Genomic DNA, 14733 nt, shown 5'->3' on the forward strand with positions numbered 1-14733 from the left:
TTTTTTTTGAGACAGAGTCTTGCTCTGTCACCCAGGCTGGAGTGCAGTGGCATGATCTTGGCTCACTGCAGCCTCTGCGTCCCGGGTTCCCGGATTCTCCTGCCTCAGCCTCCTGGGTAGCTGGGATTACAGGCACATGCTACCACGCCTGGCTAATTATTGCATTTTTAGTAGAGACAGGGTTTCACCATGTTGGCCAGGCTTGTCTGGAACTCCTGACCTCATAATTCTAGCTGAAGTAACATAGGAGTGGTAAACCCAAATCTTTATGTTTTCACTTAGAAGTTGGAGCTAAGCTATGAATATGCAAGGGCATATAGAGTGACATATGGACTTTAGAGACTCAAGAGGGGAAAGTTGGGAGGGAGGTTAGCAATAAAAAACTGCACATTAGGTACAATGTACACTACTCGGATGACAGGTGCACTAAAATCTCTAATTCATCTCTATATAATTTATCCATGTAACAAAAAACCACTTGTACCCCAAAAGCTATTGAAATTTAAAAAAAAAGAAAAAAGAAACTTTAACTCCTTAATTTTCACTCGTGGAGCAGATTTTATCAGAGGCCGTAAATCACTCATTCAGGCAACCTCTTAGGTAAACAGCCGGCCCAGTGCCTTTAAACTATGGAGAAAATAGGGCTAGATAAGCAAATGGCTTGCTTGAGGGGAGACAGGGCCTGCCAACTACTCACGTACCATAAAGGCAGTCACTCAAACTTGCAGACTTAAGTACCAGGAAAGCAGGTTTCTCAAACTTTAATGTGCCAAGGATTTTGTTAAAATGCAGACTTTGACTCAGTAGGTCTAGGGAGGAGCTCGCAATTTGAGTAGCAAGGCATGAAATTGTCCTCGCTTAATGTAATCTAAAGTTAAATATGTGTTGTTCGCTTTAAAATCTCATTTAAGCTAGGGCAATTAGATTTATGACTATCCCATTTTTAATTCTATATATATTTTTCCAGTATTATTACAGTAATTCCTTATATATTAAATTGGTGAAGACAAAAATATTCAAATTGTATTTTATGAAACACGGATCTCTGTACAGATTTTTATTAATTGATGATTTATGTTACTTCATTGAGCACAATTCTTTGCTGGATACAGTGTTGTATGATGTGAGAATGTTCAATGAATCAAAGAGAATCCTTCACAGCACGTAACTGCACATAATAAACCACTGTATTCTCTGATGGCAGAGTGAAGTTAAATAAAGAACATGCTTTGGGCCTGAAGTCATATAGTCTTTTTCTCTACATTTCTTTTTGATTCCAGTGAAAACCTTTTTATTTGACTAGAAGGCACTCAGGCCAAATTCTCTGCTATCTGAAAGGGTTTAGTCGCCACCTTGTGGATAATAAAACAACAACATCCCCAAATAATACATTTCCTGTACAAAAAAAAAAAAAATTTTTTTTTAAACCTCCAGCATGGTTAATTTTCCAAACAAATCCAAAAACTTACTTTTTGAGCCACTGAACATTACTGTTACAATTTGGTAGACTCAAAAGAATGCACCCTATTGTCAGAGTGAAGTTAGAAGAGCAACGGGCCTTTCAGAATGTTTGCAGCTGGAGCTGCTCAAAACTGCCATCTCCTAACCAGGCCACTTCCTTGAAAGAGACCTTACTCATTTCCGGATATGTACATAAAGATGCAAGTTCATTACATCACAGGTTACCTTAATTTATGCTTACTGTATTTGCATCCTGCTCCCCTAATTAATCCTCAACACTTTTTGTGGGGTAATAAGTGGAAGAGCGACTCAAGAAATGTACTGCAATGCCTCTCAAATATATCCGGTAATGTTAACCTGTGCTTTGGCCACCCATGTTGCTTAGTGTTAAGACAGGAGTGGGAACAGCATTTCATCCTGGGCAATTCTTTTAAATAACCAGGGAGAAAATAAAGGCAAGCTTCATAAGAGAACTGCATGAAAAGCAAAACAAAACAATACCAGAAAAATCCAGACAACATTTTTCTGCTGTTTAATTGATCTCAAGGAAGGAGAAATTCAAGTCCACAAAAACTTACATGAATTCTGTTTATCACATACAAAACTAAATATACAATATAACAGCAAATAACAAACATGCTGAATATTTTCAGGCCATTTTGAATGGTGTCCTGTACATGTACACACATAAATAATAAATACTGCTTCTGAATTACCTTAAAATACAGTACCACCAAGAGTTTTACATTTCTATGTGACTACTCCGTAAATGAGCATAAAGGAATGAGGAAGTAGACAATATCCATATCAGATAAAGTAGAAAGTCTTATGTCCTTCTGAAAAGCAACACAATAGGCCCAAGAACAACTACATACCATTTTCCTTTTAGCTAGTAGGTATATGGCAAGACCAATGATATTCTCTTCCCCATCCTTTTTGTCACAGGGTATGAAGTCTACCCTATTCAAGTTAGTTACAAGTCTTCAGCCCATTTAGTTATTTAAGTTGAGAAAGTCTAAACCTAAATAATCATAGCAAATACTGCAAGTACTGATATCTTTTTAGTCCGTTTTTGTACTTTTTTACATTTTTTCCATTAGATAATTCTAAGCCTGAATTTTTTTTTTTTTTCCGGTTCTTTAAAAAAAAAAACAAACTTGGCTTGTTTTAATTAGTTTAAATGCAGGGTATATGTAAACAACTCCCCAGAAATGAGAGGCACTTCTTGGAAATACAATGACCCATGTCACTAGACTAGCAAAACACTCAGTGCTTTTGATTTGATGAACTGAATGAGTTCATGATTCAACTTTCCAATGTTGTCTACTTGAAAAATAGCAAGATTCTTATCTGCAACATTTAGTGCATTAAGATGTATTAGATAGGTGTATCAGATATCATAAAATTAAAATTGTGCTTATGTTAATTCTGTAATAGACCTAACTTTAAAACACTTCATGTTATTTACTAGGAGCTATGATCTAGTCGTGATAATATTGGTTAAAAGAGTCAATCTGAGGCAGAAAGTAAACAAGCAAAGTCACTTTTGCAGGCTTTTAAAACTGTTTAACACATGAAATTCTGACTATTCCCCAGATTACGCAACCAGCTTAATTTAAAAAGTTGAGAAATTTAGAAGTATGAGGCATTACTTCTAAATTTCTTTTTTTTGAAATGGAGTTTCACTCTTTTTGCCCAGGCTGGAGTGCAATGGCGCGATCTTAGCTCACCACAACGTCCGCCACCCGGGGTCAAGTGATTCTCCTGCCTCAGCCTCCCGAGTAGCTGGGATTACAGGCAAGTGCCACCATGCCTGGCTAATTTTGTATTTTTAGTAGAGATGGGGTTTCTCCATGTTGGTCAGGCTGGTCTCGAACTCCCAACCTCAGGTGATCCACCCGCCTCGGCCTCCCAAAGTGCTGGGATTACAGGCATGAGCCACCATGCCCAGCCACCTCTAAATTTCTTAATCATGATTGTCTTCAGCTCAGACATACACAAGGCAAGTAGAATTACTAATAAATCACTTTACCCTCAACCATTCAAGGTCTCTAAGAGCATGCACATGGATACATTACAGAGAAAGGCAGCAACTCAGCATAAACCCTTTAGTGTTAATATAAGGAGTATATATACATATACACTTATGTATAGAATATCATGCTTTTCAATATCTATTGGCCATGAAACTTCATAGAGAGCTGCATAAACATCTAGCAGAGAAAGGATCGTAAGTGAAATGCCAGCCATGGATAACTGAATAATCTGTGCTCACAAAATAGGGCAGGCAAGGAACACACAGTCATCACTCAGGAACTACACAAAAACTAAGAGTAGTGATGTTTTCCAAATATAAAACACATACTAAGTACAAAAGTTATAGTATATTTGAGGACTACGGAAGTAATGCTTACCATATGTACATCTTTTGTTCACATAAAAAGCTTAAAGTAAGATCTGAGTGTAAAAGTAAGCTTTCTCTAGTAGGATGGTGTGAGAGGGAAAGAATGTAAGAAGGAACTTGTACAAGTCTGAAAATTAAGTCCTAAAAGAAAAGGCCTCCCATAAAAAATTTTATGTCATTTGGTATGATTAAAATCAGATTTTGAAAGACCTTAAAACGTAACCTTTGCACATTGCTTTTTATAATTATATACATATAATTATAGCTACATAATCTTGTCTTTATGCTGTTTTTGATATTTTTTCAGACATTTACTGCTGTCTGAAAAGTTTACAAGCTATTATATATTCCCAAATGAAAAATGCCAAGTTTTTCATTTGCCCCAAAGGTGAAAAAATTGAAACTTCTATGTCAAAAACAAATAATTGTTTAAAGGGATAAAATCAACTATAACGACATGGGCAGTATTAAAATACACTGCACAAATATAAACGGAAAGCTCACAGCACAACTATAGGAACAAGAAGATGTTATTCAACTGCAGTTAAATAAGAAGGGTTGGAGAGAGTCGGGAAGCCTGAAGACCAGATAAGGGAGTTTAGAATTCATTCAGCAACCTTATTCATATTCTACTCTCCGCCCCTCACCCCAAGCAAAATAATAAAATCCTGCTCTTGCAAAATGAAACAGATCATTATTTTTGACTAAGGACCACAGGGTGTGGAACCCAAATCAGTAACTTTGTAACTATTACATTGAATGTAGTTCCATATGTTTTGATCCTTTTATGGCCCTTCCTTTACAAATTGTTAAGAGTCATTTCCCTGTGGTGCCTCTCTGGAGAAGCCTTACATGCCAGCAATTCCAGAGTGTCAAATATTTCATTCTCAGCCCCACCAAACAGCAGTAATCATGCTAAGCCCATTGACTTTGGAAAATTCTGCAAATTATTTTAACTTCAGTTCGGAGAACTCAAAAGTGGGTTTTACTACCACCTCTAAGTTTAAAATGCCACCCTCACCAAAACAAACAAACAAACAAAAACAGAGAAAATGTATTAAAGTACTAGATTCCACTGTCTCTAAAGAGCAACCAGCTTAGTGATAAATTACTACTCAAAATACAAACTCACTACTCCCTGACTTGAGGAAGAACTAAAGTTTCTCCTAAGGGTAAAATGAACAGAAATTTTGCTTGAGGAGTTTATAAAAAAAGTAAGAGAGGGAGTGGGCAAGAAGGGCCTTATTTTAAACATTTAGGATTCTACACCATTTGAAACAGTCTGCACTCTTTTATATACTTATGTGCGTGTGAAAATGGAGAGAGAACACCACTATCTGCTCTACACAGGCCGGCTACTGTAGCCCAGGTTTCACCGATACTTTCCCTGGAGAGGTGCCATTTTATTCCTTTATATGGCACATGTTTTAGGTAATTTTTATCTAAAGGGCTCTCATTTGCCTAAGACTGACAACACAAAGAAAGGCTTATTGAAAGACACCTCTCTTTGAAAATATCCCCACTAGGGGTAGAAATAAAGGTGGACAAAAGTGCCAATCAACTACTTAAATGTCAGTAATTGTAAAATTCCTTAAAATTCACAGTATTTTTACTTTTGGAAGAACTCGAATATTGAGGTACCTGCAGGTCTTGGCAATTCATCATTGTAGGTATTTATTTTAGTTTATATGTGTTTTGCTTTACTCCATTTGTTTTCAGTTTTTTCTCACTCGATACAGTGGCATGACCACAGCTCTCTGCCTTTCCCTTTTTCCTAGGATGTGCATGTGCTTGTGTTTTGGAGGCTTTACAGGAGTCTGCTGAGTCCAGAATCACAGCTGCCTGTTTGGGAATTCGAATGTTACCGTTGGTTTCCACCTTAGAGCCGCTTTCACTGCAGGACAGATCCCAACGTTGCAGCTTCGTACTCTTACTGGATTTCTTTTTCTTTTCTTCTGTCCTCATTTCAAGGGTTTGCCTCTGAGAACAAAACCTGGTACCACCAAGCACATCAATGGGTCTGGGGGCAGTCTCAAATGCATAATGTGATGGGTGGATTTCTTCATGGTGAAAAGCTTTCTTTCGGGAAGGGCCTGACTTTGAAGCCCCTTCCTGGTGAGGTAGTGGCTTGGACAGAGCACTAGCAATTAGCTTACTTCTCCCAGGGCTTTTCAGTGCTCCTGAGGTCCCAGGGGCAGTGAGGGGCCTTGCTTTGGCCCCCTTTGCTTTTTCACACTGTACAGTCTGGACCTGCAGCCACTCAAGCTGAATAAGTCTATCAATATACTTCCCAAGAAGTCCTCCCACTCGGGGCACAGCTTCCATTTTGTTCTCTGCGTTCAGAAGCAGGGCCATATCTCGTAAGTCCCAGGAGCTGAAAGGGGGTGGAAGGAAATCAGGATAATAGTACTCAGGCTTTGTATGGCCCTGACCAGGGTGAAGATCAAAGTAAACGGGATCAATTTCTTCAGCTCGAAGATTGAGATCTGGAGGTGTGAGGGGAGAAGGAGGAATGGGAATTCTTTCCGAATCAGAGAGATCACTTGCACTGTCCTCATCAGCATCCTCTTTAATAATTTTCATTGACTGAAAATCAAGAAACAATTTATTCCCTGAGGCCCCCTGACACCTGGAACCGAGTGGATTCCTTTTGCGTCTTGCTTCCGGGGCAATGCTTTCTTTAAGTTTTTCTTCGGTTGGCTGGGTGACAGCTGTGAGGCTGCTTCTCAGCTGAGAAGAAGCGTGGGGTACTTGGGATTTACTCTGCCTTTTTCCTGAAGAATTCTTTGAATGTTGCACTTTATTCCAAGATGGGCCAGCATTCATATTGCTATGAGAAAACAAAACTGCACTTCTTACCACATATGAAAAAAATGGTCTGGCTATAATTAAACAAACAAAAATAATCTTCTAGTTGTACTTTTTTGTCTCAGCTATTACTAGGCATTAGAAAATGTCAGCTTCCAAACTCCTTACAGCATAATTTTACAGAACATTTTTCCATATAATACTCTATTTGAGATACATTATATAATGCATGTGACAAAAGAGAACGCACAGTTTCCATTTTATATCAAATATTAGCATTTAGGAAAAACATTTCTCAAAGTGCTTGTTTCATACTTTGAGTGCAATCGTGTGTACTTTAAAAAAAAACCTTAGTTCGGAAAAAAATCAGTCGTAGACTCTGGAATTGTTACAATCAAAAGCATTTAATAACATTCAGAAGTAAAAACAGTTTTATTTTATATACCTATTTTAAATTAAGTATAAATATGATATAACATGCAAGTTTTGCAGTTTAATCACTCCTGATTAGTGGTGATTCTGAGCTGAGGGAAATTTTAATATATAAAAGTATTGCACATACAAACCTGTACCTGAAATCAAAAGCTTGTTAAAATGTTTTCAAACAGAAAACACATTTGGGAAAATTGTGTTTAAAGAACAGAAATAAAATCATATGGTGCCTTGTAACACATATTAATGAAAACACAGGGTCTTAGTGCTACCTTGTGAATAGCAGGTAAAGGGAATAATGAATACTGTGTGCATTATGAGTATAGCAACTAATTCTCTCTGGCATAATTTATTCTGAGGCCGAATCTCACATCGGGGTTGAAGATATCCTCTTTTCAATTTATTTACCAAGAATGTGTCATTTAAGATTAATAATACTTCTCTGTAATATAAGTCAGATAGAATGAACAGAAATGGGTGGTAAACATGCTTTCTGGAAACCTCAGAGGTTCATTTGCCCAATGGTTTCAGATAAACTAAGCAACTATTTGAATACGTGCTACATTTTAATTAATAAATATGGAGGATATTAAATCATTGCCAATAGTACAATGTGTGCTCAATAAATGTTGAATAAATGAAAAAATGAAGGAATCTCCATTATTCAGAATTCATAACACTGTTAAAACATTGTTTCTGCTTGTCAGTATGCATCCATAAAAATTAATTATTGTCTGTATCCTTTTATATAAAAGGAAACTAACATAGAAAAGCATTAAAGGATTTATTCAAAATTATAATTCTGCTAACAACTGCCAGAATTATGACCACTGGAATCCTTATCCACTATTATGCTTAAACCACTTTTCCACTTATTTCTGCTAGAAAAAAATATATAAATGTATATTTCTTATCTATAGACTTACTTTTATTCCCCACTCCACATATTCAATCTGGACAAGAGAGATAATGAGCCTTTTGCAAGATAAAACAATTATACTAAAACTATTTACCTGCTTTTCTGATGAGATTCATTCACCCTATTCCTCTTCTTGAAAAAATCACATGGCTGATCATCATATAGGGTTTGATGGACTGTCTAAAAAACAGGGATGCAGTAATAAATACTGTGAACATGTACACAAGAAACAAGCAAGCAAACAAACAAAAATCCCAGAATAAATCTAAGTAAGATTTTTCTTCTAAATTTACATTACCTTTCCTGTAGTGCTCAAAATATTCTTGCTCAATCTGCTGGAAGATGATGACAGCTGGGGAGGTGACTTCTTTATTCCTCTTATATTTGGAAAGGTCTCCTCACCATCGGAACTAGAAGCAACAGAATATTGTCAGTAACTACTGATTGCAAATGGTCCTAACACCAGTATTGGTTGGTTTTTCACTTGTTTGTTTGTTAATACTTGTATAATATTGAAATATTAGGGCTGTGATCATATAGCGGTTGAGTTGTTAAATACTGGGGAAGGGAGACATTGTCTTATGCTTACAGCTTTGTCTTTTCTGTTTATTACAGTAGATATCAGAGACAGGATCACAGGATCACACTACTATAAATACTGTGAGTGGATTCCATCTCTCTCTCTCTCCCTATTCACACACAGGTATAATCTTCCCTGGAAATAACATGTTGAAGAAATTTGGAAGGCCAATAAGGTCAGGTCTTATTCCAGTGTTCAATCATTGTATTGCCCAATCATTCATTCATTCAACAAATAATTACAGGAGTACCCAGAAAAATGGTAGTGATTATGCATGTCCCTGTTCTGAAAGAGCTTAAACTCTAGGAGGAATGTTCCCATTCAATTTTTCGGCCTTCTCTATCACATCAATCCATTATAAGATTTTCCATATATTCATATATATTACATATTATATCTCTTTGTGAAACACTGTTGACCCATACCACATATTGCTGTTATTCCCCTCTCATTTTGAGTGGCCTATTAAAAGTGCACTGAATGGAAACTGGATACTTCTCTTTTCCATGTCACCTGTCTCTGTAAAATAAGAGATGTGATTACAGAAAATTTTTATTTTCTTCCTGAAACTTTCCTGTATTTTTTCCACAATAATCATGTAAGCCTTTTTAGTTAGCTTACATCCAATGATAAATAAAATCACTATCTCACATTTAATGAATTATACCACAATCAACAGCCTTGACTCATTTTAGACGTAGAAAATGTTCTTCAATCAACCCCCTTTCATTAGTCTGGTTTTTTTCTGCTTTGTCCCTCTGGACAGTAAAAAGGAACCTTCTTAATGGAATGCCTTGCCCCAAACTGCTCTCTGGAAAGTGCACTTGCATCTTTTCCACTTCATTTCACCTGGTAAGCTTTACACCAAAGGCTGTGGGGTTTTGTGCTCAAAGCTACCGGGTGAGAGACACGAATGCTTGCAGGGTTCTAAAGAGGCAGAAAACAAGCTCCAGGCCTTGTTGGTGTTTCTGGCTTGCTTGGAAACAAAGCTAAAAGATTTGTTTCGGAGATTCTGGCTACAAATATGCTTCCCAAGCGCCAGAGGCTGATTAGGGGCAGCTGCAGAAGTCATCACCGGGTAATAACTCTTGTTCCCCGTCTTCCTCTCTGGCGCTGAGTCCAGGAAGACAACAGCAGCACCTCCCCACCCCACCCTCAGGGGAATCTGCTGGCCATTTGGTGCGGCAAAGCATTCTGGGTGATGTGGACATGACGCTGCTCCTCTACGCAGCGAGGCTCCCTCGGTTTGGCCAAGGGTCCAGGGTGCAGTGAACCTGTCCAAAGTGTGGGCTGGCCTCGATGTTTAAAATTAGCCTGCGACCATATCCCGGCAAGGCCGGTTTTTGCACCACCACTCCTCCCATCCATAACCCAGAAATCTAAGGACACGCAGCATGCATTTTCCTTGTCCTCCGTTTGTGCAAAGTCTATAATCGATAGGCGCGCAGTCCAGGCAGACGTAAACAGAAATTGATCAGACCTGTTTCGCGACTGCAGCGGACACGTGACGAGGCTGCCAGCCTTCCTTCCTCTCCGGCGCCCGCGCGGGGAGGCCCGGCTGCGGCGCGCTGCGGCAGGGCAGCTGGAGGCGGCGGCGCGCAGCTCAGCGGAGCTCCCGGGCTGAGCTGGGGCAGGCGGGGGCCCGCCTGCAGGCGGCGTCACGAGGGGCGGGGCGGAGGCTCGCTAGGAAGTTGCACCCGGTCAAGTTGCAGCCTTGTAAGTAACGCTGCGGACCGGGAAAGTGGGAGGGGCCGCTCCCGGAACGCAGCCTTCTTGTAAGAACCTCCAAGAAAGCAAGAAAAAAAAAAAAAACAGAGACGCTACCCTGCGCTCCCGGGAGGCCTCTGAAAGCTTCAACTAAAGCAGCACCCCCTCTCTTACAATTTCTTTAACTGCAAGAAGCGGAGGACCTGGACAAGGACTCGAGGGGCAAGGTGGCGAACCAAGGGTAGGGCGTACCGGGCCCGAGAGGTCTCCCGCAGGTTGCAGATACGGAGAACTCTCAGCGGCTTCTGAGCACGGAGGGAGCTGTCGCGGGGTCGGGAGGCCGTCCCTCATCCCTGTCTTCCCATCTTCCGACGGCCGGCGGGACCATGTCCAGAGGCCCGAGCTCCGCGGTCCTGCCCAGCGCCCTGGGATCCCGGAAGCTCACCCCCCGGAGCCTCAGCTGCTTGTCGGACCTGGACGGCGGCGCGGCCCTGGAGCCGCGGCCCTGTAGGCCCCCGGGGAGCCCGGGCCGCGCGCCGCCGCCAGCGCCAGCGCCGTCCGGCTGCGACCCCCGCCTGCGGCCCATCATCCTGCGGCGGGCGCGATCACTGCCCAGCTCCCCCGAGCGCCGCCAGAAGGCCGCGGGCGCGCCGGGCGCTGCATGTCGGCCGGGCTGCAACCGGCAGCTCCGCGTGCGCTTCGCCGACGCCCTGGGCTTGGAGCTGGCGCAAGTCAAGGTGTTCAACGCAGGAGACGACCCGTCGGTGCCGCTGCACGTGCTGTCGCGGCTCGCCATCAACTCTGACCTGTGCTGCAGCAGCCAGGACGTGGAGTTCACCCTGCAGTGCCTGGTGCCCGATTTCCCGCCGCCCGTCGAGGCCACCGACTTTGGCGAGCGCCTGCAGCGCCAGCTCGTGTGCCTGGAGCGTGTCACTTGCTCGGACCTTGGCATCAGCGGTACGGTGCGCGTGTGCAACGTGGCCTTCGAGAAGCAGGTGGCTGTGCGCTACACTTTCTCGGGCTGGCGCAGTACCCACGAGGCGGTGGCGCGGTGGCGCGGGCCCGCAGGCCCCGAGGGCAAGGAGGACGTCTTCACCTTCGGCTTCCCAGTGCCACCCTTCCTGCTGGAGCTCGGCTCCTGCGTGCACTTCGCGGTGCGCTACCGAGTGGCGGGTGCCGAGTACTGGGACAACAACGACCGCCGAGACTACAGCCTCACGTGTCGCAACCACGCGCTGCACATGCCTCGCGGGGAGTGCGAAGAGAGCTGGATCCACTTCATCTGAGTCACGCGGGGACAGGCCACGTGGAGCCTCCACACCTAAGCTGCGCCTCCTGTCATTTCCCTGCTGGGCTCTCACATCTATCCGGTTGTTCTTCGCCACCCTGCAAGTCCTCTGACCTAATTTTCTGTAGCAAGGTCCCCTGGCAGCAGCCCATCCTGTCTTCTACTTGAAACGTCTGAGACACCTGTCTAAAAAGTAGCCTCAGGTGGCCAGAAGGCCGAGTTGTGTAATGAGTTGGGTGTGGGTGGTGGGGTAGGTGCATGGGAGGGTGGGCCCTCTGGGGAGGCCCAAGCAGCGTGTTTTGCAAAGGCCCAAGTCCTCCTGCTAGGAGAAGCTTTTGCATGTGCCCTGAATGTGTCTCTGTAAACACAGCTGTTATTTATTATTGTGATGTTGGGACCGTTAGCCCATAGCGGATGCCTCCTCAGGAATATTCTCGATTTAATAAGCTAAAAAAAAAGTTCTGTTGTGTGTTTGTGCCCACAGTAAACAGAATGTACAGTGTGACCACATCGTAGTCCCTCCAGGCATTCCTGCCCCAGGACAAGGAAAACCTGAGACTGCATCTGATTGCCAATGGCTGTCGCCTTCTAACGGTGGGAAACTATTAATAGGCAAGAAATTTCTGCTTTATCAGTCATCACACAACCATTCCTGGGCATTGAGACTGTCCTGGTTAGGCTGTGTGTCTCCTACATTAACAGCTAGGGAGGAGGGAAAAGCTTCAAACTTTTAAACTAGCAAAACAGTTATTTCTCTGCATTCACAATTCTGATTTCATGTATTTCTCTGTACATGTTTGATCATTATCAGGCCATTCTGTTTAAGTTTTAACCTTCCTAAATATTTTAAGAAATCTTGCCTCAGTTGTTTCAGTTTTCAGGTAACTAGAGAATTTCAGGCAACAGTGCCCTTTGCAATTACCTTTTTGATGGTTAAGGTGACTTTTTATTTCTTGTTAAGCATCAGAAGATGTCAGCATTCATCTTTTGGGAGTCCAGTTACAAGGTGGAACTAGAAGGTGTTTTCAGCAATAGCCAGAGCACTGGAGGAAAAATAATTGACAAATACTTATACTTTTAAATTGTTTTGAGTTGTATTTACATACATCATGTTTTATCAGGTACCCACCAACTTTATACTTTGTGCCTTCAGATAGAGTTTCTAACATTTTCTAGTTTGTCAGTTTTAAAATATTAAATTCTTTTATGTTTTTAAACCATCAACCAGTAAGTCAAGACCACTGTCCCCTGCTGAGTTAGGCAATCGCTTAAAACTCCAGAGAACTCCGGGCTGAGGAGTTCTTTTGGTGCTCAACAGTGGTCCGACAACAGGTGCTAGAATTAAGGTGTAGGGAAAAAAAAGCCAAGAAGGACAAGATTTCCAATTTGTGAAGTTTGTTTATGATACAGTTGAAACAAGTCTGATCAGTTTTATCCCTGTCACCAGGAAATTAACTAAATTTTTGAATGCTTGTTGGCATCTGTCAAATCAATACTGAAAGGATGCATTTCGGCTTTTAACCAGTTGGTTCTGATCATTGCAACCTCTGTGCTCTTATAATTCAAAGAACAGGGATGGCTTTCTTTGGTATCTTTTGATCTAAGAACACTGAATTTTGACTTAAAATATTGTGACTAAATTGCACAATCTCTGGCTATTAGCACTGCTCACTACATTGACATGCAAGAGAGAGAGAAGCCTGGTTACATTTCCTGCTATTTAACAAACGGTCCAATTAGGTCAGCAAGCCTGTTAGGGCCTTGGCTGCTATGCCCCGGTCCCCCAACTGAGAGCAAGACAATTGTCCGGAGAATGTAGGTATGAGTTAAGAGCTGCCAGATTTATTTTATTTAAAGGCATGTAGAGAATCTCATAATCTATGTGAAAGTCACTTGCCAAAAAGGTTCTGGTCATGAAATATAAAGTAAATGTTACATATTTAATATTAAGTGAACCTCCTTGTGCCTTTTAAAAACTATCAACATTGTGAAATTTAAAAGCTTAAATGTATTTGCCTAGTTGATAAAGAAGCTGTGGAACAGCTGAAGGAGAACTTTCAGACCCTAAAACAGTTATACTGCTTAGATGGTAAAATTTTCTAGTGGACTGTGCAATTGCTGGGTTGTCTCCCCAAACATATTTTAATATGTTATTTAAAATGATTTTACCCAAGCCTAAATATTAAAGTATATATGCAAAAGTAGCTGTGAGCCATTCTATTATGCTGGAGTACGTTTTTCTTGTGGCCTAATTACAGAAAACCAAGCTTTAGAAACTTCTTGTTTAAATCATTTCACATGCAAGTCTTATCCTTTCTACAACACTGATAAATGTAGAGCCTTGGCAAAAATTAAATAAATTTTGTCATTGTGCCTCAGCTTCAGTAGCAGAGTTGTTGCATATGTCTTTTAGAAAAGGAAATACAATTTTATATGCCAGGTCAGCATGAGATATGAAGAAAGCTCTAGAGGAATGCAGGGAGTGATCACTAATGTACTTCTATTGCAACAGTTAATGACACGCTGTAGGCAGTAATGAGTGTGTGTCTGCCTTCCTTCCGGATGATGACCCTCACCTAAGTACAAAGTCTTGCACATGGAGGAAGAAAACTTACTTTTATTTTGTCTTGCCTTATTTCCTTGGCCACAATGCTAAGTGCTTTAAATATGTGATTTCATTTAATTCTGAATGTTATGCTACCTGGGAGACAATGTCCCCTTTTTCTTAGCTGAAAAGAATAAGGCTCAGAGAGGTTTAAGTACAGTCATAGGCCACATAACATTTCACTCATCAGGGGACTGTATATATGACAGTGGGTCCATGGAATTATACCAGTGTTTTCCTGTATCTTTTCTGTATATACACAAATACCTTTGTGTTACAGTTATCTACAGTATTCATTACAGTAACATACTGTACAAGTTTGCAGCCTTGAAGCAATAGACTACTATATATACCTGAGGTGTGTAGTACACTACACCACGTAGGTTTTTGTAAGTAAATGCTAAGATATTCACACAATAACAAAATTGCTTGAGGAGGACACCTTTCCCAGAACTTACCCCTATCATTAAGCAATGCATAACTGTAATTCACCTAAAGTCCCATAGCTGGTAAGCAACAAATTGAGCAT

At 41.3% G+C, this 14733-nt stretch overlaps 3 protein-coding genes across 5 annotated transcripts in view; 1 reads left to right on the forward strand and 2 right to left on the reverse strand.

Moving 5' to 3' along the window:
- The window catches only part of CDH26 (cadherin 26), a 69158-nt gene extending 60952 nt beyond the window's left edge, over positions 1-8206 (reverse strand). Inside the window, exon 1 of one of the 2 annotated variants that reach the window (XM_073005471.1) lies at positions 8119-8206. Coding sequence is in view for 1 of the 2 variants with exons in the window: in XM_073005478.1 (XP_072861579.1) it covers positions 5507-5530 (24 nt within the window). In the remaining variant the exon portion in view is untranslated. Of the gene's footprint in view, positions 1-5506; positions 5614-8118 lie in introns of those variants that run through there. The other variant, XM_073005478.1, reaches the window with a different exon arrangement.
- Positions 1971-8206, reverse strand: FAM217B (family with sequence similarity 217 member B). 2 transcript variants are annotated; one of them, XM_037982594.1, is made up of 2 exons: positions 8119-8206; positions 1971-6711 (listed from the first exon to the last, which is right to left on the reverse strand). In XM_037982594.1, the coding sequence occupies exons 1-2, from the start codon at positions 8138-8140 to the stop codon at positions 5540-5542; spliced, it is 1194 nt and encodes a 397-aa protein (XP_037838522.1). In that variant the 5' UTR covers positions 8141-8206; the 3' UTR covers positions 1971-5539. The 2 variants fall into 2 exon arrangements, with proteins under 2 accessions (XP_037838522.1, XP_037838524.1); XM_037982596.2 differs by having other exon boundaries at positions 1971-6695; positions 8119-8200.
- Positions 8207-10313: 2107 nt separating this feature from the next.
- On the forward strand, positions 10314-14426 carry PPP1R3D (protein phosphatase 1 regulatory subunit 3D). The gene has a single exon (XM_008012378.3). It carries the CDS (start codon positions 10698-10700, stop codon positions 11595-11597), a length of 900 nt encoding a protein of 299 aa, XP_008010569.1. The 5' UTR covers positions 10314-10697; the 3' UTR covers positions 11598-14426.
- Positions 14427-14733: the final 307 nt, after the last annotated feature.

This window comes from Chlorocebus sabaeus, chromosome 2 (genome assembly GCF_047675955.1).
Source record: "Chlorocebus sabaeus isolate Y175 chromosome 2, mChlSab1.0.hap1, whole genome shotgun sequence".
Classification (NCBI taxonomy): Eukaryota; Metazoa; Chordata; class Mammalia; order Primates; family Cercopithecidae; genus Chlorocebus; species Chlorocebus sabaeus.